This window comes from Anguilla rostrata, chromosome 10 (assembly GCF_018555375.3).
Source record: "Anguilla rostrata isolate EN2019 chromosome 10, ASM1855537v3, whole genome shotgun sequence".
NCBI lineage: Eukaryota > Metazoa > Chordata > Actinopteri > Anguilliformes > Anguillidae > Anguilla > Anguilla rostrata.
Window position 1 is genome coordinate 17,549,304 of NC_057942.1, and position 23,943 is coordinate 17,573,246.

The 23,943-nt window shown below is 43.9% G+C and overlaps 1 protein-coding gene across 1 annotated transcript; it reads right to left on the reverse strand.

Moving 5' to 3' along the window:
* Positions 1–1,062: 1,062 nt before the first annotated feature.
* LOC135265178 (tyrosine-protein kinase ABL1-like) lies at positions 1,063–23,463 on the reverse strand. Its single transcript, XM_064354546.1, has 11 exons — positions 22,830–23,463; positions 15,602–15,766; positions 14,870–15,165; positions 11,066–11,338; positions 9,751–9,835; positions 9,027–9,204; positions 8,554–8,738; positions 7,979–8,131; positions 7,041–7,130; positions 6,675–6,803; positions 1,063–5,718 (listed from the first exon to the last, which is right to left on the reverse strand). The coding sequence occupies exons 1-11, from the start codon at positions 22,912–22,914 to the stop codon at positions 4,160–4,162; spliced, it is 3,198 nt and encodes a 1,065-aa protein (XP_064210616.1). The 5' UTR covers positions 22,915–23,463; the 3' UTR covers positions 1,063–4,159.
* Positions 23,464–23,943: the final 480 nt, after the last annotated feature.

Here is a 23,943-nt window from a genome sequence, read left to right on the forward strand (position 1 = left end):
CTGTTTGAGAATACTTTTTCAGAAGTGCTGAACAATTTCTTAATCTTGCCCGCACAGATGAAATCTTCATTTCCTCTGTGTATTTTTCTCCTCCTGGATGTGGGCAGCTTGGTAGAAACTGCCCTCTTGGAGCGAACGGAACTGAAACACACTGCGCAAGACATCCCACACACCCAGGAGTCACGACCCACAGTTTGGTTGAATCCTCTGGGAGTTTTTCTCAAGAAGAAATTGGATTACACAAAATCTATAATGGTTGCACTCCAAGACAGCTGTAAAGACAGTGCTAGACATGCGTTTTGTACGGCTGAGGGAAACTACAAGTTCTTGAAGTCAGTCAGTGATTTTGCTGGCAAGTCACCAACCGCCATTCACACTGACAAAAGGTCCGGCAATTTGGAGAATCTGGCAGAAGAACTCAGCGACTACAGGCGTAAAGGGGGATTCAGCTTCAGATTTGGTAAAAAATCAAATGCCCCATGAAGCTTAAAAAGTCTGATAAACCAGGGATTGCACTCCTTGTTCTTGAGAGAATATTGAAACATTCTGCACTTTGTTGCCTTAAATCTGTAGAATTTGGGGGTAAGGAGATTTATTATTAAATAAATGTTCACACAAAGCCAATAAAAAGCGCATCCTTTTGTGTCTGCTACAGCTGTACTCTACAGTTAATAGGTTCCAGAGCTACCTTGCATGATTTCTGGGAAGAGCTTACTAGGTAGTATGGTCTGGGCCGCAGAGACTCCAGTTGTCCACAAATATATGCATAATGAACACTGTCTACTAAACACTAGCTACTGTGTTGACAATCCACCACACCACATTCAGTAATATGAAATGTTGCTGCATTGGCCACATTGATGTATCCCAGTTGAACTTGTTTAGTGGATGTTTATGTCTACAAATACAAACTGCAGACACATAAGCCTGTTTGTCATGGCTTTGCACTAATATTTGCAGAGAACATGCCATTAAGGACTCCCTTTTGTGTTTTAATAAATGAATCAGGTGTCATGGTTTTTTTTTTTTGTAAAAAAGAAGTGTAAATACTGTGCAAGTGGAAACTGTTACTAATAACAATTTTATTGTATGACAGTCTGTGAATGACTAGACAAAGTATCTAAAAAACAACAGTGCTTTAAAATTTACATAGATAAGTGAATTTAAAAAATCCAACAACCAAATCAAAAAAAACAAAACAAACACGTACCGATTTGGTTCAAGTAACATAAAAGCTTTGTATTTGCATCAAATAAGAATTGCACCTTAAGGGACATACTTCCGTGAAATAACTGCATATCTAAAAAGTATAGTATCTACATTTGAGAGGAAGAACCAAACCCAAAGCAAACTAGACTAGAAGTGGCCACCATATACAGCAAAAATCACAGCAATCACAAGGCAATGCTCTTGTAAAGCCGAAAAAAGAAAAAAGCAAAACACAAAAAAGTGGCATTTCAGGTAATCTTGTAAATAATGTATTTCATACTTTTCCTTATATAGTTCATACTATGTTCTGCTTTTCCAGTCCAGAATTCAGCTGGCAAGGTTATCCAATACTCACGATTTTGAAACCACATTATGAACAGGAAAAATAAAAAATATGTGTATATATTTCTGTCCAAACATCATGGTTTGAGAATAATGCAGTCTCCCGGTTCTTCTCCAATCTCCCTGCTGAAAGTGGTGGTCCTAATTTAATTACGCAAAGATAACACGTGATTTACTAAAAGCTACTTAAATAGTCCTTTGACGAGTAGTCCTGTAGTCCTACACAGTTTTGTGACTGGATAGTCAGTCTTCATCGTTCAGATTACAGGCTTCATTTTCACAGTGTTAATGGCTTCTGAGGCAATCATGCATACATGTAGCTCATTCAACCCTTTTTTTTTTTGGATAATTGCATATTCTATCACTGTATAGTGTGTTGGTGTTCTCATCTTAATTGCACTGCCTCACAACATCACAACAGTCCTGGGCATATTTGATAAAGGGAAGTCAATGGTAGCTCTGCCACCATTAGCATTAGCACCATTGTAGTAACACTAAAATAAAATGAAATCTTCTTTAAGTCACGGTTTCACAGTTACATCCAAACCCATCTGTAACCTTTTGAATTATCCTATTCAGAGACAGACAGAAAGGCTGTGATAGCCATAACTTTCCTCCCCAGTAAATATGCAAAATGTTTCTAAACGAGAGAGCCCTTGTAAAGATAACAGCCATCCTGTAATGTACCTGCAGCAGAAAAACGAACTATGATGAGTTAAACAGAGGATCATTAATATGCTAGCTGCTGGTGAGAATTCGGGTTGAGTCAATATCCAGTAATACCATGTAATGGGGTATGTAAGACTAAAAATACTCATTTCATTACCCTTCAAACCATTTGAGCACCATTTTTTAGAGCGTATGCATTAATACACATTCCTTAAACATCTTTTTTTTTGGTTTGCCACTGAGGGGGAGAGAATGTAAAACAGACAACATATTTGTGGGCGGATCTCCCCATTAAGCTATCGGGTAGAAATAAATAAGCTTATCAATGGCCACAATTTATCTAAAACCCAATGTTGATTGCCTGACGGACAAAATCACTGCAGTTCAAGTAGCTAGTGCTTGCCATACTGTGCAACATGAACTTTCATAAAGGTCACCCCACTGTAGTGTCAAACTGTTTATTTAGCACCACTCCAAGAGCAAACCTTCTTTTGAGATGTTTACAATAACATAGACTCTGAAATCAATGAATTATGAACCCTTTATAGAACTACATGCATCTTCATATGCCAGCAATTTTCATTTGCTATATTATTGGGTGAGAAAACATGCATCATTAGTTTGTTGAATATTGCTACAGTTTTGTTACAGCTATTCATGCAACCTTCCTGTTTTAGATTGTACTGTGACTGGTTTGACCAGTGGGTAAAACTGGAACAGGGATAGGAAAGCTTTCAATATATGCTATTGCTTTGAGCTGTGGCGTAGCCAGGTAATCATTTTGGAGAGGGGATTCAAAATTCTAAACTGAATGGAGAGACAACTAGTGGGGGGACTGATGCTCTTCCATGTGCGTTTGTATTTCCGGAGGGTGAGGGGGGAGGCCAGTTTGGAATCTTGGTGTGCCCTAGAACATTATCCTGTGAGCTTTTCTGCTTTTGACAGTGACAAGATAGCCTATGGGACCCTTAAAGTAAACATGGCCTAATTCTATTCTGTGAAATTGTAGAAATGTTAAATTGATTGAGAAATGACTCAACATGTGCCATTCTAATCAGTGCCACCAAGTGGTAAAATAAAGAGGGGATGTTCATACCTAGCCCAGCCACCGATATATAATTAATTAATTAATTGATATTTTGAAAATGGTATTCTGTGTACCCAAATATTTTTTTAATGAAAGTACATATAAATATAAATCTGGATACTGCTGAACCTTAGTAACAATACTGATTGAATTATTTTTGTTAAAAGGAAATTAAACATTGCACCATGGGCTATGAGTCCCTGTCCTTGTCAGTTTGAGAATAGTTTTCTGTGTCTCAGTTAGATTATTCTCAATCAAAACATTGCTAGGACTGGCAACATGCTTTTCTCATGACTCCACACCTCATCATCATCAAAAAAAAAAAAAAAATACAAATTACCATATTGAGACCTGTAGCATCATAATGTAAGGGCCAACTGGTATTCACCGAACAAGAACAGTCAGTATATGAGGTTTGCATTATTGGCACAGTGATTTCTCTAAAGCTTAATTAAGCTACTTTGTTTTGAATACCAGTTAAAAAAACATTGATACAAATTTTATCAAATAACATTAAAAACACAAAACAAAATGGACCTATACTGAAAAACACAATTCAAGTGATGCAGAATTGGGCCCTTGCTTCCTACCCACCACCCCATACAGGCTAGTAGAGTTGCATTTGTATTAGGAATGTGAAGTTACAAAAAAAAAGGAAAAAATGAACATACTGTACAATAAAAAATTCTTTGGATATTGTGCCCAGTACTTCTGCCGAGAAGAGGTCTGGCAGTTCACTGAAAGGCACTTTTCTCAATGTACGTCTCCTCCATTCCCAAGGTCTGGCAGAGATTCCTCCCTTTAGTGGCATCCCTCCCACCATGTAAGGAACAGGCCTTGTAGGTTCCTGTGCTACCTCTGCACAATATCGCTGATCTCTTTGGCAGAAGAAAGCAACTTGGTGAAGTCCTGCTGTGCAGCGCTGCCCCCGCTGGCCGTGGGGCAGGTCTGCAGCTCACGCAAGCTGCTGTCCAGCTTGCTGATGACCTCCCGAAAAGCAAACTTGTTTCTCATCTGCCGAATGGACTCCACATAGCCTGCGCAAAACTTGGACAGGTCCTTGCCTGCCTCCAGCACTGCGGCGTAGCTGCCAGTCTGGCCAGAGTTCCTGTCGACTGCAGCTCGAAGTTGCTTGGTACCCTCCAACACCATTTCCCGTGTGACAGCGGAGCTGCTGTGCCTCTCTGGGAGCTGCCAGGTCTTCCTTAGGGAGCTACGGGTGGTCATTAGGGGTGCAAAGGCTGGGGTGGCGGGCTGATCACCACTTGGGGGGCCAGACTGAGAACCTGTCTGGGACTGCAAAAAAGTCTGGCAAGCTGGTGAGCTCTTCGACACCTGTGGCTTGGTTGAGTTCATGACATTCAGTCTCTTAGGCCCCTCCGAATGTTGAGGGGTCTTTGCCCGTTCTGTCGAGGCCCCACTGGCCCGGTGAAGGTCAGAGGACATGGGGAGGGTTTTGGACTTAGTGTCAAGTGGAAGGTCATGGCTGGGGTTTCGGAAAGTCTTTCCAGATTTGGCTGTGGACGATGGCGGCAGAGCCGACTTCTGGCCCTGGGCCTTCCCCTTGTCCCTGGGCACCAGGTGCTCGAGGGCATGCTTGGACCGACGGGTGCGGCTGTCCTCTTTGGCTGCCACCAGCCCCAGGACCATGCTCGATTTGAGTGGCTCAGCCTGTGGATGATGACCTGGTTTGGGGGTTAGGTGTGAGGAGCTGGGGCTGGACTCATCCGCCCCGTCCTCCGTTTTTTTGGGTGGCCGAATTGGCAGGGCGATGGTGCCCGAGCTAGGACACTCCGACCGCAGCTCGATGGTCCTCTTGCGAGGAAATGTGGGCTTGTCACGCCTGCCCCCAGAGATTCCAGGGTCTAAGTGGCACAAGACCGGGTCACGTGGCAACGTCATCGACTTCCAGTCAGTACGCTGGGACCCGGTGGTCACAACGGTGGTGGAAGATGAGGGGAGGATGCGTTTGGAGTTGTCCTCCTCTCCCAATGAGGTGGGGGCCACTCCAATGCCGGATGCCGCAGGGGCAGCCTTTTTTCTGCCATGTGAATTGAGCCCCCCCGGCGGTCCAGGGCAGGTGGGTGTTCCATTGACACCTGCAGTGTTGTTATTGGTGCCTGGTAACTTGACAGGCTCTGAGCCGAGGTCATCCTTAGGATCCCCCGATCCACAGCCCTCCACTGGTCCCTTGCGGTCCCCGCGTGTGTCTGCCTCCCGGACAGAGCTGCTGCGTTTGGGTGGGGCTGGGGCAGGCTTCTTTTTCTTCTTGATGAGGTTGAAGAGGCCGGTCCTGGAGCGGTCCCGGTCCCGGAGCAGTGGACGGCCATCCTCGTTCAGGCTGCTGTCTGGGAATGGCCTCTCTCTCCTAAGCATCGAGGGGGATGTGGCCCCCTCAAGCTCCCCCGCATCTGAGAACCATGCAAAGCAGACGCCACCCTGTGAGCATCCTATCATCCTACCACAGTGCTCAACCTCATCTTGTGTGCACTCAACCAAAAGTACTACAGAAAGGTTGCATAAATTACAGTAGTCATACTTCACACTGGTGTAATCTTACATTCATTGGTCTTAATGAAAGCTACATTAAATTACATTTATTTGACAGATGCTTTTATACAGTGACGTACAATAAGTGCATACCAAAAGTCACTGGAACAACTACAAAACACAGGTTTGTTAAGGTACAATACTCATTATGTACCAGTTATTCATAGCCATGAACACAATAAATCCAGTTCACACAGTAAGTATTAGGCTACAGTAGGTCAGAAGGTTATGGTAAGTTAAACTAGGAGGCATGACAATGAACATCAAGATAACAAAGTGCAATATAAGTTCTGGATGGAGGTACAAGCGTGAAATTGCTACAGGAACAAATTAGAAGGCAAATGATAAGAGTGATCCTAGATTGGGAGTGCCCTGCAGAGTAGTGAGTGTTAGCCCAGGTACACACTGAAGAGATGTGTCTTCAGACCATGGCGGAAGATGGGCAATGACTGAATGTTTCATAGAGGAACAGGGAGTTTGTTCCACTACTAGGGAGCTAGGGTGGAGAAATGATAATCTAATACCTTACAAACTATCAAGAGCTCGTAGATTATAGCTCTTGATATTATGTCAGGTGTTGGATTATCCTAACACTATGGACTAACACTAGGGTTTAGGGTTTGTTTGTTTTGCTAGAAATCCAGTCCTGTGCAATGTAATTTGTCCAACTGTATTTACTCACACAACACCTTTTCAAGCCTTTGTACTCACTGGAACACATAAGGGGTCTGTGATAGGAACTGTGAATCACTGGGAACCCTGGCTGGAAAGCAACGCTGTGAGGAGGAACGTCACTGTGATGTAATGCGCGGCTCACCTGGACTGTCCCCTTCCCTGCTGTCCCCATTCCTGCGCAGTGTCCTGGTTTTGGTGGGCAGCTGAGGGGCCTGCAGTATGGAGGTCAAATCCAGCTCAATGCCCCTCCTCCCCAGCTCCTTCTCCACTTCTGCAGGGTAATAATAATAATAACAATTATAATGATAACAATAATAAGGCAATTATTGCAATACAAACATTTGTAATCACTTATTTAGTTATTATTCAGAATGACTTACAGGTCCAGCTGGGTAAGTTGCACAAGGTTGAGCAGTGGCAAATAAGGGTATGTGGGAGAAAATGGGGGGAGGATATGACAGATAGAGATGAGTAATGGAAGAAAGAGAAAGAGAGAGAGAGAACTCACCATCAGAGATGCTGGATTCTTGGAACATGGTTTCAAATTCCTGGTGGATTTCAGCGAAGGACGGTCGCTCTGCAGGAGTCCATTTCCAGCCTGTGTTAAGGAAAAAGTCTCCTTTATCAAGTGCAAAACAGCCCGAGACCACAGTTCAGAGGCAGCTCACTAAGCTTAACATTCACATACAACAGACCCCTTTTCTGCAGCACAGCAAGACAAAACAAATGCAGTCAAAAAATGAGAAAACAATATTTATCAATATGAAACTGAAGAGGAAGAGGAAACAACAAAACAGGATTTCTCAGCTGAGGATTCATGGTGTAAGCTCATGATTCAATATGTAAAATATAAGCTATTTCACATTACATTACATTACAGGCATTTGGCAGACGCTCTTATCCAGAGCGACGTACAACAAAGTGTATAACCATAACCAGGAACAAGTGTGTCGAGAACCCTAGAGAGAAGTACCGTTCCAAGTGCAGGGAACAACCGCATAGTTCAACTTGGACCCTGTAGGTTAAACTGATTAACACTAACACAAACAAGAACAGCAAGAACGCAATCCATGCAAAAATACAAGCACTAGTTAAGGCGAGTGCATTAACTAAGTCACCTACGAAACAGCTATCTAGTTATAACCCTAAGCTTACAGTCAAACAGACAGGAGACGTGTTCAGGAAGTGCAGGTGCAAAGAGGGCGTCCTGAGGTAGCGGAACGGAGGGGTCTGGCTGGCATGTAGGGTTTGAAGATCTTGTGGAGGTATGCTGGGGCTGATCTCTTGACTGCCTGGTATGCTAGGACCAATGTTTAAAATTTGATGCGAGCCATAACAGGCAGCCAGTGCCTATTTGAATCACAACAGATAAATGAGTAAAGAGTGTAATGTACAGAAAGTGTAGTGGAAGATTGGTGAGAGCACACATGGAGGGGAAGGACTCACAGTCCCTCATGAGCTCGTAAACCTCCTCTGGGCAGCCCTCTGGGCGGTCCATGCGGTACTCCTTCTCCAGGAGGTCGTACACCTGTGATAGGTCGATGCCTGGGTACGGGGACATCCCATAGGTGGCGATCTCCCACAGCAGGACCCCAAAGGCTGCATGTTTGAGACAGAGAGGAGGAGTCACTCCAATTGCTGTGCTAAGACTGATCATGATGGCAGTCACTACAGGCCTGAGTAGATCATGTAAGATCAGAGTTTCCCATTTGGTCTTCAAGCCAAAGATTCAGTTAGAGAGAACTCAGCTCACATGAGAAATGCAATGCTTCTTTTCTTTTTTGTCAAGATATGTGGAAAGTTAATGGTGTGTATTTGACCGAGCAGTCAGTCCTGACCCACACTAATCAATTGTATGAATTTTGGGATTGGCTTGCTTGGCAGGTAACTTGATAACTCTCATAAATAAGCTACAGTAGCAAAGTAGAGCTACTAGAGCAAACTTTGCATGTAAGACTGTCTGGTCACACTAAATCCCTCCTTTTACAGTGATATACTCTCTCAGGCAGCGCCCAACTCACCCCACACATCAGACTTGATGGAGAACTTGTTATAGGCTAGGCTCTCAGGGGCAGTCCACTTGATGGGGAATTTGGCGCCGGCGTGGGCCGTGTAAGTGTCTCCTGTCATTAGACGGCTCAGCCCGAAGTCTGCAACCTTCACAAGGTGGTTCTCCCCGACCAGGCAGTTCCGAGCTGCCAAGTCCCTGTGGGAGGGGCATCATTGTCAAAAACAGGGGGCAAGGGGTGGGCTTGACACATGGAACAGATGAAATTTCATTGTAAGGCAGAATCTCCCACAAAAAGTGCTAAGCTAAGCTAAACAAGCTGTCAAATTGAGTGAGTGAACTACAAAGATAATGGCCCACAATTAAACACCAGTCACACCAGATGAATGTTTAAGGAAACTATCAATGAGCTAGTTAGATGTATGGCTGAAATGCAGATGTGTGCAGGTTAGCTCAGGTTGGCCAGATGTGTGCAGGTGGGCTCACCTGTGTATAAAGTTCTTTCTCTCCAGGTATTCCATGGCAGAAGAGATCTGTGTAGCCATGTAGAGCAGCACCACGGCATTAACCTCCTCACGATTACAGTCGCGCAGGTAGTCCAGCAAGTTCCCATGAGTCATGAACTCCGTGATGATGTAAAAGGGAGGCTCCCTAGTACACACGCCTGGGAATGGAAAACAAAGGGAAAATCAATGTGCTATGCCAACACTATTGGCGGCCATTTCAGTTCCTTTCAAAGGACTGGTGTCATTTGATTCAGACACACAATAAAGATTCATGGATTTGATCACAGAGTTTTTCTGTACTTTTGGTTAGTATTTCATCCAGTAAAAGAAGAACAAATGTTCAGATCATAAATTTTCCGCAGAAAGCCAACCTTAGCAGTTGTGAGTAGATAGAATGAGAATGAAGAACCAAATAAAAAAATCATTTAATGGAGATGAGGCAGATTTTTGTTCATCAACAAGCTTTGTTCAAAAAGAAAGGATCCACCACTAAAACTGAGTGAACAGACACAGACAACAGTCACCATACAACAACAACTGCACAGCACTGCAATATGTACAATTACTGCCACTGACTCACAGACACTGTCAGTACTGGAGCCTTTTGGTGAACAAATAGTCACTGGCAGTACTGGAGCTTGTGCGGGAATCAAGTGGAACTGTCAGTACTGGTCAGTACTGGTGAAGGAAATAGTGCGGCTTACCCAGCAGTTGAACCAGGTTTGGGTGCTTTATTTCCTTCATGACGGCTGCCTCCTTCAGGAACTCCTCCAGCTCCATTGTGTCCTCCTGCATGGGAGAGCAAAGGTACGGTGTTTAACCAGCTGAAATTGGCAGAATTCACATAGGTAGCACGTTGGCTACAGCAAAAAGAAAACAGTTTACAGCCTCTACTGCACGTTTGAGGGAAAAAGCGCTTGCTACCCATTGAATTCAATGTGGAAAACCAAGGTGACCTAGCAATCAAAGAAAACCTCATCAGTCCATTTTCTGTGAAAATAAATTTCATTATCTACAGCAGTTTCTGAAACAATAGTTGTTGTCGTCGAGACGTCTTGGAAAAAATATTTATTAAAATGTGTATACCATCAGCGGACATTTTATTTTGCCATCAAAAGTTTGATATTCCCCATTCACTTTAATGGAAGCTCCGATGTTTTTCCCTCAACATGCACAGTACAGGCTTACCTAAGGGACTTCACAAGCTTAGGATAGCTGAAGGCGTGTTTTTATGTTCAGTTAAATATGCATGTCTATGGTGGATACCCACTGCCAGGAGATGCAGCTGGTCGTAAGGCCAAATGTGTTTTCACTGAGGACATGAAGAGTTAGCCTGGAATTGCAGGTAATGTTAAGCAACAGCAGATGGAGACAGAGCTCTCTGTACAAGTTATTCCATTATAGACTGCACAGGCCAAACTGTAAAATGCCTGAATGTACTCTGAATGTGCTCAATTTCTCAAAGATATCTGGAATTTGTAACTTTCTCGGTTTGCAATGACTCACATCTTTCACTCCACAAAGGGCTGAAAATCGAAGCCACATGACACCCAGTACTGTGTATACCCAGTGGGGGGGAAGCAGCTAAGGTTCTGCCGAGCTGATAAGACTGCTCTCTGCCGAATATGGCTGCTACACATTTCAAGAAGCAAAATGACTGCCTGTACAAAGTTCATTGCACACAGCGGGATGCCTGGCATGTCTACTTGCAGAACCCCTTTTCACCATGGCAAATTCTATCCATTATCCATTAAAACAACTGGAGATTTAGGCCTTGACTCATTATACATTTAACCCTATACATTTAACTTTTGATTCCCAAATTAGAGTTAAGACATATTTTTTCAAATAACTAAACTAAATAGAATTAGTTACTGTTAGGAAAAGGAAAAATGTTAATTGAATCCTGGCCTTGATCAAGCAAGTTCAGAAAGTCAGTCAAATTTAAATAGTTGAAGTATTGCACTTGAGGGTTACAATGGTGACTTTAAGGATTTATGTGCCCAGCTTTCTCTGTACCTTCAGGGTCTTGACGGCCACGGTGAGGTTGTATTTCTTCCACGTGCCTTCGTAAACCTCGCCATATTGGCCGCCTCCCAGCTTGTGCTTCATGGTGATGTCGGTACGCTCCATCTCCCACTTGTCGTAGCTGGGCGAGACACCGTAGATGGTGGGTTTGTTGCGCTTGGGCGCTGGGTAGTGCAGAGTGGTGATAAGGCCGTCCGACACTGTGGAATGGTGGTGCACCAGCTCGGCTAATGTGTTGAAGCGGCTGTCGGAGGAAACGTACAGCTGTATGGGGGATGGAGGGGTGGGAGGGGTGGACAGACAGGAAGACATTTTTGGTGACAGTATTGTTTCGGCATGCTGTGGTCATGGTGAGGGAAAATGCTTTGAAAGTCTAGTATTAAAGGGGAAAGGCACACAGATAAACACACACACACACACACACACACACACACACACATACATTACACAGTAACTGGTAACATCTGGTACCTTTGAAGGTAAAAAATGCTTTATAACTTTCAGCAATCAGTTCCAAGTGCCTGTTAAGTGCCTTTACTTGATTCAAAGTGCGGTTGTTGACATCACAAAGGCTCAGGCACCTGACCCTGAGCCAGATGGTCAGGCGTTTGATACGCTCCCTATGGCAGAGACTGAGAATGTGCGCCTCTCAGTCTGTGAGCAGGAATCCCAGGAATCTGTCTAAATTATGCATTCCTTTCAGCAGGTAATCTACTCTTTTACAGGTGTGCGATCCTAATAAAGCGCCTTGCCCTGTCCGTATTATACAAGCTGACCAAACAAAAACCAGACTCAGCCTTTGCTCTTCATTCTAACTGCAGGTTACAATAAGCTAACTGCTTACTGACAAAAACCCCCACAAAACTAAGTAGGGTAAAACTAAACAGACCTGGAGTAGACCAACAAAAAAGAAAGGAAAAAGATGAAAAGATAAAGGTCTGAAACAGCACCATGACTAAATGGCCACATGAAATGGTTAGAGTCCATATAAAATTTTGGGCTTGGTCATTTCCCAAGTATTTACATATCCAGTACCAAGGATTCAATAGAGTCATGTGTCAAGCAATTGTTCCATTCAGTTAATTGCAGCTGAGATTGTTGACACATTGGACTCAGTATAGTACAGTAGAAAATGCACCAATAAATTAAAATATCCATGAGCAATCTGCTCTAATGTTTAAACATTGTAATGCAAAAACATTTGTTTACAGCAATACACATTTTTTTTTTAAAAAAGTGCCTGCTGTTTTTCTTACATTCTTGAGTGAAATTCAGAGAGTCTCGATTGGTGCACTGTCTCTTCTTTCACAGATTGATGTTGATGTGTGAAAACGCTGTCATGATATGCCAGGAACGGCCCGGTACGGCGGAGTAGTCTGCGGGTTTTATCTCTATTTGCCTGTGAAATCCGTGCCATAATAACACACAGTTCATTCCACATTGACAGAATTTGTAAAAAAAAAAAAAAAAAAAAAAAAACCTGACAAGCAGTGTTTGGCCTTTCCGTGTTAAAGCTTGGAAATATTTTTTTAAACTGTATCCCAGATGAAGGTCTTGGGCCGAAATGTCAGCTGCAATAAAATTTGAGATTTCGCACGAGACGGCGTACGGGAGCATTGAATGGCACTTGGCAGCAGAACGCCAGATTTCCATGGCTTAGGAGGCAGACTAATCGGACGAAAACAGCCTTCCAGTCCAAACGCGCCGCTCAGATGCCCTGTTTACCTCATATTTATGGGGTGGGTGATGTTTCACCACATGCTTCTTAAAACATGCACATCATTTTCGGTGATCCTCTTTGTCAATAAGGAGAAGGATGTAAAGTGACTACTGCCTCCATTAATTCACGCTAGCTGTCAATGCTGTGTTTTCCCTTGTACTTTTTGATAGCTGTTCTGCCCCTGCCACTTTATTGTAGTCCTTGATCTGTGGTCCAAGGAGAAGTTGCAAGATGTAAAATATGAGTAAATTTGTGCCAACAGGATATTGTTTTACTCTGTCATGGGCCTTGGTGCTGTTTTTGCATCCATGTTTCACTTCCTCCACACTTATCCATAACAACATCATTTCTTTGTTTTCCACTGAACACCACCTCATATTTCGTTCCTAGTTGTGTAATTGGTCATGTGTCTGTGCTGATTGCGAAAGTAATTCTGAAAGTAGAATGCCCAGGGACAACTCCATGATGACTATTGAAATTCACAGCTGGTCACATTCTCAAAATCTACTCAAGGCCCTTGCAATGGCGTGCACATTCCTCAGACATGGGATCATCCAGCCTCTCTCCCTCTCCTGCTCTCTCCAGAGAGAGAGAAAGAGAGACCACTGCAGCCTATGCAATAACATAGGAATCTGGACTATTCCAAATAATGGAACGTTTAATCATTCTGTCTACATGCAGGCTGGTCGGGGGGAAGGGGATGAGATTTTGGGGATTGGGGGAGGGGTGGTATCTAAAAACATTACACAATGCTTTGAGAGGGTATGAGGGAGTTGAAAGAGTACTCAGACCAAGATGCCCCGTTTTGGATGCACCGCTTTCAATATTTCCTTTTCCCAGGTTTCCACGGGAGGTCAAGAAAGGGAAGGGTGAGGATAGAAAAGCAGATGTCAGATTTTGGAGAGGGGGGGGGTGCATCATCGTACTGTATCTGAGCTCATCACGCTGTGTCATGGAATGCAATCTGCCACAATGACGACATGCGGGAACCTGAGTCTCTCAAAGGAACTGGTGATTAACAGACGGTGAGCAATTTGCTCTACCTTGCAACCATGAGGAGCCCTGTCCGCGCTGCGGTCGGAACTTTATGAGACTCGCCATCAGTGTCTCATCCGGAGCTGACAAGGGCATGTGGACATTCACAGCGACCCTGGGGCATTGGAGGCCCCCTCAGCCAGAGGCCGGTGTCTGGTCTCAGGCTGCCTGCCGTTTAATAAGCTGTGAAATCTCCGAAGACCTGGAATTGCTGTGTGCTTATACTGGGAAAAAAAGCCTTTCTCTCAATATGGAATGTCTGGCTGCGCCATCAATTCAGGAGAGAGCAGGCAAGTATGCTATCCCCTTTACAGTCCTCCAGCTGAGGAGCAGTGTTGGTGTGGTAGTGGTAGAAGCAGTGTTGGTGTGGTGGTGGTAGCAGCAGTGTTGGTGTGGTAGTGGTAGGAACAGTGTTGGTGTGGTGGTGGTAGGAGCAGTGTTGGTGTGGTGGTGGTAGGAGCTGTGTTGGAGTGGTAGTGGTAGGAGCAGTGTTGGTGTGGTTGTGGTAGGAGCAGTGTTGGTGTGGTAGTGGTAGGAGCAGTGTTGGTGTGGTGGTGGTAGGAGCTGTGTTGGAGTGGTAGTGGTAGGAGCAGTGTTGGTGTGGTGGTGGTAGGAGCTGTGTTGGTGTGGTGGTGGTAGGAGCAGTGTTGGTGTGGTGGTGGTAGGAGCAGTGTTGGTGTGGTGGTGGTAGGAGCTGTGTTGGAGTGGTAGTGGTAGGAGCAGTGTTGGTGTGGTAGTGGTAGGTGCTGCACTAACTTTGCCATCAGACGCAGTGTTGATGCGGTAGTGGTAGGAGCAGTGTTGGTGTGGTGGTGGTAGCAGCAGTGTTGGTGTGGTGGTGGTAGCAGCAGTGTTGGTGTGGTGGTGGTAGGAGCTGTGTTGGTGTGGTGGTGGTAGGAGCAGTGTTGGTGTGGTGGTGGTAGGAGCAGTGTTGGTGTGGTGGTGGTAGGAGCAGTGTTGGTGTGGTGGTGGTAGGAGCTGTGCTGGAGTGGTAGTGGTAGGAGCAGTGTTGGTGTGGTAGTGGTAGGTGCTGCACTAACCTTGCCATCAGACGCAGTGTTGATGCGGTAGTGGTAGACTCGGCCCTCGTAGCGCAGGGAGATGGACCTCTGGCCTGGGCTGCTCTCACTCTCCCGCACCAGGAAGCTACCGTTGATGCCGCTGCTGAGAAGGTACTCAGCCGCGTTGCGGGACACGGGCCCATGGTACCAGCTGTGCTTCTCCAGGCTGTTAACAGGGGTTATGTAGTTGCTAGGCACCCACCCTTGGCCATTCCTGGTCCGTGCCTCACACCACTCGCCATTGTGATTGTAGCCCAGGACTCTGAGCTTCTCTCCTGGGTTGGATATGATATCACAATATAATGTTTATTTGCTGAACAATCCCCATTGTTCTAATGGACTGAAACACTCTCGCATTGTAGGCTATATCTCACTGTTTACAGCTATAGACCCTATACAGCAAAGCAAGGACTTTTATGGAGCAATTAAGGTAAATTATCTTATTACACTTGAAACCGGACATAGTGGTCCTCCTACAATACATTGGAGGAGCAGAAATGTTTGTAATGTTTGTTCAGAGCAGCACAAGTACACTTCCTAGAAACCTACAAGGACATGAATCTGAAAAGAGAGGTCAGATACAGACCTGATCAGAGTCTGATTAACAGCTCAAACAGACCTACACAGTTGGAACAAAAGCCTTCAAACAAATGAGTAACTCCAGCCCCAGGTTGGCCTTGAATAGCCACAGCGGCAGATAGCCTTTTTCACCTTTAGTTATGCTGAGTGTGTTGTCCCCGCTGGCCACAAAATCGTACAATGCCACAAACACGTTGGGGTCATTCTCGCCGGGCCCGGTCAGCAGGTTCTCTTTGGAGTTCCAGCGCGCCGCCTCGGTCAGACTCCGGGCCTCAAAGCCGGGCCTCTGAAAAACCTCTGTAAATAAAAGGATACACGTGGCAAACGTTAGCAAACCGAAAGTGCTGAGGAACATCAGGCGCTGTGGAAAGATTCTGAGGGAATGGTTGGAATGAAAGGGTAAAATGTGCCATACAATGTAGAAATAACCCCGTTTTTTGACATCAGTGCATCTTGACCTTGTTGAAGGTATTCCAGCTGTCAGAGAAACTCGCAAATTCAGATTCTTTTAGTGAAAATGTGTTTATGGAAAGCGCGTCCCGCATATAAGCTTCACATTGCGTGTTTTCCACATTCCAGTTTTGTGAATCACATGTTTTCTTGTTAGAAACAAATGACAGAATCATGTTTCACCTAGAACAGTCACTCCATTAACACAGCTGGTTAACTCAATGGATGCATTACTGTAATCATATTAACATAACTTTTTGAACTTATCTGACATTTATTTAATGCATTGATCACCTTGCTGTGATAATCTTGCAAGTGACCCTGAACAAGAACATCTGCAACACAATGTCCTGCAGAGATTCATCCTACATGCTGCCATTGCTCTACAGGACTACCTCAAATGGTCTGTTTCAGTCCATACCTATTTTATCTTCCTACAGTCTCTCTTACAGTAAATCCACTGCCACTTCAGTCCTCTACCACTTCTATGGAGTAGATGAATATTTGTCCTTGTAAATTTGCTATGTATTTGAATTTATGTGCTTCTATCGTACCTTGCTTCATGGACTAATTCCCATAAAACGCTTCCTTCATGGTGATTCACTTTTGCCACTTTACTTTTTCTCAATTCTTGTCCATGTTTGTGCATATTCATGATTGGCTCACTCTGGACACTTCTGCTAAGTGTCAAGACTGTATGAGATTTTTTCTTGAAGCAAAATCCCAACATCTGCTTTGAAGAAAGCTCCTGAATGTGTATTATATGCCTCCAAAGTATACACGGTCTCAATTCAGCTCGCTTTGTGCCCAACTAGAAATTGCAATTTTGGATGAGAAGCCCTACAGGCCACAATGATATAACAGAAAGCAGGGGATACTGGGTGACACACAGTCAGTTGACACACACAGGCAAACGGCACTGGTCAAGAGAAAATTATGTAACTGCACACATGGCCATACTCCCGCAGTGACGGTAAAACCATAGTAGTGTTATATCTGATGCATGGACCGGGTCAGCATTTGCATTCCTACAGAGTAGGAGGGGTGGGACATACATGCTGTTTCTTGGTTCTGAAGGCTGAGGGCCGAATGGTATTTCTTCAATGTGAAGTGCAGGAGCACAGGCTCCTCCTTCATCAACGCAGATATGTTATATGTGTAGCCAGTCACAAGTGAGGGGCTGTTGCCTGTAGATCAAATGAGCCATTCCGTGAGATCTGGTAGCCAATGCCATGCGTGCAGACACACGCGCGCGCGCACACACACAGACACACACACACACATACATTAATGGTGGTGTATACATTAATGATCAGTGCAATGCTATGCCCCACAGTGCTGCCTAGTAGAGGCATTCCATGGCCCATGGGAGCCCATTTCAAAATTCTATCATGGGGCCCTCTCCTCTCCTTTCGCTGCTGCCCCACCAGCCTCTTGCCTATGTGGATCTGACGCAGGAATTTCAACACCACCAAAACCTTAAGAGGTAAATGCTGAACCTTATTCATAAAAATAAAAAAAATCTTTGTGTTTGAACATTTTGGGTTGTGTTTTAAAAAAAAATTAAACATCCATTTCATGTAGGATATACATTTCCATTGCTTTTGGGAAAGGCAGAGGAGGCGCAACACTCGCTCTCAAGAACAATGCTTCATGACAATGTCCGATTGTCTGACCGTTAGCTGGAGCTGAAGCATAATTGTAATACAAGTCTACATGGCTGAAATGAAAGTGGCCTAGTCAAAGTTCTGACTTGAACTCAATAGTTCTGCTGTGGCGGAACCTGAAATGAGCAGTCTATGGTCAAAAACATATAAATTTGAATTTAAGCTGTTCTGCAAACAATTGTGGGATAAAATTTGACCACAGTGATGTGAAAGACTGCTATGAATTTATTGGAAGTGTTTGGTTGCAGTTACTGTAACCAGTTATTCAGTTAAGGGGGTAATTACTTTTTCACATGGGTGATATGGGTGTTGAATTCATTGAATAAATGAAATAATGTGTATCTGCAGAAAAAAAGAAAAAAAAAACGTTGATATGTGCTGTTAACAAGAAGAAAAGACTTCAATGGGACAAGAATCATCAACACTGGACCAAAATGATTGGGAAAAGGTGCACATCCATTTAGACCAGCAGATGATAGTTGCCATTTCACTGTAGTCTGGGGAACTGGTTTCTCTCTGGCTGCATTGAGTTCTTCCTGCAGCTGTGATGCAGTTTTCCAACTGTTTCTTTTGCTAGGCACCACAAGATATTTGTCTGCCTTTTGATCGTTCTGGTCTTCTCCTGTTAACATTACTGCCCATCTCTATGTATTGAAAAACTGCACCTGGAAATCTTAAGGTTTTCTTTCAATTTCTTAAGGAGAATAATCTTGCCACAATATGTTTACTTAGCCCTGCACAGCGAAACCTCACTTCACCTTCTTTGTGGTATTTCTTGCAGCTTCAGTGCCTATTTTACTTACACTACAGGCCAATTGTATTAGGCTACCTGTGGTTTAAAAAAAAACTTTATGGTAGATAATATTTTAATTAATTTATTTTAACTACCCGTTCACCTCCCTCCCACCCCTCATTTGAAATAATTATTTGATAGACTTCCAATAATTTGTTTAATTGCAATTAAAGCCAAAGGAAGCTATTTTGAAGAAGGTCATACCTAAGATTATTTTTAAGTAAACCTCCACTTTTTGTGTTATTGTAGGTAGAAATTGATTTTTTATTCAATAAATGTGCATATATTAACAGAATTCTTCCCTACCTAAGCTTTTTAATTTTTTTTTATACCACAGGTGGCCTAATACTTTCGGCTTGTACTATCTATATTTGAAACAAGGACATTTCTATGCACAAAAATGTTTGTCTAAGCTTGTTTCCCCAAGGGGCGACATAGCTCAGGAGATAAGACCGATTGTCTGGCAGTCGGAGGGTTGCCGGTTCAAACCCTGCCCTGGGCATGTCGAAGTGTCCTTGAGCAAGACACCTAACCCCTAACCCCTAACTACTCTGGCGAATGAGAGGCATCAATTGTAAAGCGCTTTGGATAAAAGCGCTATATAAATGCAGTCCATTTACCAACTCTACAATCACCTGTAATTGTTTTATTTTTGGACTACCTGAAGCACTTCCTGTGTACTTTTCTCAGAAATAAATAAGCAAACATAGAATGTTTGAGTTATAAAGAGGTAGTTTCCCTCTCCTTATGTAGGAAAACTTTGTATAATGTAAGTAACTGAGTTTGAAGAGATCTGCGTTCACTTGCACTCAACATGAACATAACAATTTGCAGAGGATCTCAATCCGCCGTGTGTTCCAAATTAAGGACACAAGTTTGTCTCACTGCATGGTTTCTGTCCATCTTCACGGTTAGCCATGTGCTTCTTGTCTCCTCCAACAGACACTGAAGGGGTTTGTTGAACTCTCTAGTTACATAATTGTTTAGTAGAGGCCCGTTTCCGGGGAAAACGTCTTTGCTTACACATTCCAAATGAGCTGTTTACACGCTGGAATGCTCATTGTTCATCACACTCAGTTCTGCATTCAGTCACACACCACTCACAAGCAGGAGAGGAGATTGTTACTGCAGTATTTGAACATTGAACTGGAAAACAACGAAAAAATTCCTCATCACGCCACACACAAGACCTGAGAAAAATAAAAGATTATCTGATCACACGTGTTTCGTTCTCCCTTTGGTTTAAAAAAAAAAAAAAAAACAGGCATGGAGAACCAGTCAAAGAACAGAAGGAACTACTGGTGAACGATTTACTGCCCTCATCCTTTTAACAGACAAAACTCCCTATTGCAGATACTGGGCTCAGCTTTCAGAATACCAGCCCATAAAACCATGACATTCTGTTAATAGCATGAAGAGGCACCACCTATAGCACTCTTGCAGATTTATCCACAAAACTACTGAGTCTTGGGCAGACCAACATACTACCCTCAAATAAAATGGGCCCTTGCATCAAATGGCGCTTCGAGATCACATCAGCAGGGTTTGTTAATGCTTCTCTCCACCAGAAATTGCAGCTCAAAAGGTAAATGACTGCAGGCTCTCTTACTCTCCCAAGTCTGGAAAATTGGCAAGATATCAGTTTTGATTCTTAACTATGAGTTAGACAACACCTGTGCGCCTGATGTCAACAACAAAGCCATCTGAATACTGTTATGTGACCGAAGTTCATTTAAATAGAATGACAGCCTTTGGAAAAAGGGACATATTAATCTCTGCATTGCATCAGCACTGATACTATTTTATAAATATCCAGAAAAGAAAGCCAAACTCGAACTTAACTTATTGTGTGCAGTCAACCAAAGAACATATCTCATATGCTGCTGAATTGAATTCAATTAAATGTGATCCTCTAATGCAATTATAAAGACCCTCCATAGCATGACCAAGGACAAATACACCCACTATAGTTGCTTTGTCTGAAGTCATTCTTGCATTTTTTGGGGTATATTCTTCCTATTATGGGAAAAAAGCATTTTCTGATTATTTCAATAAAGCCACAAAGCTGAGTCTGGGAAACAAATACCTTATTAAACTTCATACTACCACCCTATCACCTGTTTTTGTGACCCTAATCTACCCCTTCCCCTCCTTCAATCCATTTCTGAGGACATTTCTTTCATCTCCTGTCTTTTCAACTGATCTCTTTCAACGTGCACTGACCCCACTGCTGTTCAGATGGCCGGAGTCACTCCTTTCCGTAAAAAATCCTCTCTAAGTCTAGCAGATGTACACAATTACTGACCTGTTTCAGTGTGCAACCAACTGTCTTCCCGTCTCTTGCAGAATAACATCCAACCAATCAGGTTTGAAATCTTCCTACTTCACTGAGACTGCTCTCATTACATTAACAATGTCTCTTCTCAAAACAAGAGATAAGTCACCCAGCTCTGTTCGCATCGCATCTTGACTTGTCTGCTGTTTTTGTCACCATCGACCACTGGATCCTTTTTCACCCCCTGTGGATTTGGGCATCTTGTCTCTTGCGTGATTTTCCTCATATCTTACTGACTAATCATACCAGGTGGCCTGGAGGCGATCTGTCTCCTCCCACAGCCCCCACTTTAAGGCTGTTTCACAGGACTCAGTGCTGGGTCCTATCATTGGCTCCTTGTACACTAAATCAATTGATCGAGTTGCTGCTGCTGAAGGTGTGTCATATCTAATAATTGCTATACTGAAGACACTCAAATCTCTTTCATTTCTCACACAGAAAGTTCAGGCATATATCTCTGCGTGCCTGACTGACCCAGCAGCCTGGATGTCCCCACCACCCGTCTGTCTCCTTCCTACTAAAAACTTTGGTGAGATGCTGGATGACCAGCTGAGCTTCTCAGGACAGATTGCAGAACCACCCAGTCCTGCTGCCTCTCCCATCACAACATCAGGAGGATCTGCCCTTTCCTCAACCGAGATACTACACAGCTACTTGTGTAGCATGGATGAGTAATGCTGGCCCTGGAGGGCTGGTGCGTATGCACATTTTTGTTTCAACCAGTTACCCCGGTTAAATGAACTAATCGGCTGCACATACCAACACTGATTCAGTTGTGGATCATGGTAAAACGTTTCATAAAGGGAAACAAGCAGTCTTCGTCGGTCATTAATGTCCTTATCAAGAAACGTAGCTAAAATGTCAGATGCTAGGGCTAATTAAGCAATAAAGGCCAGAAATAGGCATGGAAACCAGAAACAGATACGGCCCTCATTGCCCAGCTCTGTTGTATAGGCCCTAATAATCTCTGGTCTATGTCATTGTAACACCTTGCTGGCCAATATTCAGCTTTGCACCATCAAGTCACTACAACAGGTCCAGAATTCTGCTGGCCCCCCTGGGAAATAGACTTCAAAATGACTTGGTGGTCTGAGCATGCTGCGTTGTTGCTTTTATGTCTGTACCCATTACTGGACCCCCTTCAAAACAATGTAACATCTCAAAAGATTTTTTTAAATTATCCCTTATGCTAAATTTCAAAATGAAAGAAAGAAAGAAAGAACAAGAACACAGCCCACATGTTTTTAACAATCCTTAGCATTTCATCCTCTTTTTATTTATCACCGTTTATTGACTTAACAATAACAATGTGCCATATTTATGCCTCTTACTAAATTGAAACTCTATGGTATTCTCAAGAGGCAGCAGAGGCCCACAAAAGTTCCTAATTTAAATTAAATTTCATATATATATATATATAAATATATATATATATATATATATATAAATGTAAAATTTAGCAATGATAATAATAATCTAATGGAACATGGGGAACTGTCATAGTTTTAGAAATGAACGCGTTGTCCCTTCCTGAAGTGTTTATCACCACAGACAACTGGAGATAAATACAAACATGTGACACCTATTACGTGATCAGGGCTTCAAGATTCCTCACTCCTCCTCTCCCTCCGCCTACAAACTTACAGAAATGAACGGTTATAGAAAATAACGTTTGCAAAAACAAAGGAGACTTTGCAAACAGAACCCGTTAGGACGAGATCGACTGAACAAGCTGAAAAGACACAGAAAGGGAGAGAAAGGACACGACGGCACAGGACCCGAGATTCTCCTGTATCCCCCCCTCTCTTTCTTCTGCCGCCAGGCCGTGTGTCTGGCCTCCCGATCCCCCACCCCACCCCGCCCCACCCCCCACCCCTTGGGGCCTGGGCATGTGGGAGAGCAGAGGCTTTGCGCTGGAGCGGCTAAATCTTTCCATTCCAGGCGCTCCTCTGCCTGTCTGCCTGCCTGCGTGGCTTCCCTGCGCCTCCCCAGGATTCGCAAGGAAAGCGGGGAGCTCTCGGCCTTCGCTTCTCCCTTTCCTCTCTGCCCCCCAGTCTCACCCACCCACCCACACACCCCACCCCAACTTTTCCACCGGCGCCACCCGATCCTTACCTTCCAAGTAGCAGCTGGAGGACGACGAGAGGCCCTTCTTAGATTTACACCCCACTAATTTCAGGCAGATCTCCAACATTTTCATTTGCTTTTTTCCCCCACCCGCTCGCACTTTTAATCAGTTTTTTTTCCCTTGGTCTTTTGTGTTCTTTTGTTTATCCTTTCTCTTCCTCCAGGAAACTTATCGATGCATGTAGTCCTTCAGGTTACCAAAAAGTCTCAAATGTTAAAACAAAACAATTACTCGAGAGGAGCTATTTTATGCTCCCCCCCAAAAAAAGCAGTTTGTGATGCAACCCCCCACCCCCCCGAAACCCCTCACTTTCCAGTCCTCTTCGATTGCTCAGACGAAAAATGCTCCTCACAACCAAGACAAACTAGAAACACATTAACCCACAAGGCTCCATTTTGTCCCAGTTTTTTGTGGCTTCCAGTTTTGAAAGAAACTGATCTTGTGAAAGCATTTCTTCGCTGAAAGCCAGGTGGATGCACGGATCTGCGGGTTCTGCGGGCTGGAGGGGCTATCCCAAGCCTGCCGTTCCCCTCTCCCCCATCCTTTCTGCGTTCCGTTAGCCGAAGAAGCACAGGAACTCGCTCCCTCTGCACTCTGCCAACAATGGGCCCCTTTGAAAGCACTGGCTTTTTGACTCAATGACATCAGCTGTTTGGATCCTCCCACACGCGCGCGCGCGCACACACACACACAGGCACACACACAGGCACAGGGACACACTGAGCATTAGCAAAACTCCTCATTTTCAAATGTCCCAACTCTCCATCTAATCTTCATCTCTCCTGCTAAAACAATAGCAAAGATTATTTTCCCTTTTGAAAACTCCTCTGTGTCTTTTGTTGCCCTCTCTGTCTCTCTTGTCCCTCCCTTCTTTGGATCTAAAGTGTTTACAGGTTAAAAGATCAGAGGTTAAAAGAGTAATTGCTCCCCCCCACCACATATTTTAGTTTAGTTTTAGTTGAATGCATTGCTGCAAGAATTTTTATTTTCTTTCCAAGGCGCAGGCTGCAGTTAGTTGGAATTTTCACTTACTTTTCTTAGTTGTATGGCAATCTTTTACTGCACCCTTCTCATTGACATAATCATGTCGCAAATAGTAGC

What these genes read in the sequence shown, in the direction of transcription:
- LOC135265178 (XM_064354546.1), bottom strand. Translation starts at nt 22,914, where the DNA reads ATGAAAATGTTGGAGATCTGCCTGAAATTAGTGGGGTGTAAATCTAAG. An exon ending in ACACTGCGTCTGATGGCAAG is followed by an intron (nt 11,339 to 14,869) that starts GTTAGTGCAGCA and finishes TCCCCCATACAG; the next exon opens with CTGTACGTTTCCTCCGACAG. An exon ending in AAACCTGGTTCAACTGCTGG is followed by an intron (nt 9,205 to 9,750) that starts GTAAGCCGCACT and finishes TTCCATTCCCAG; the next exon opens with GCGTGTGTACTAGGGAGCCT.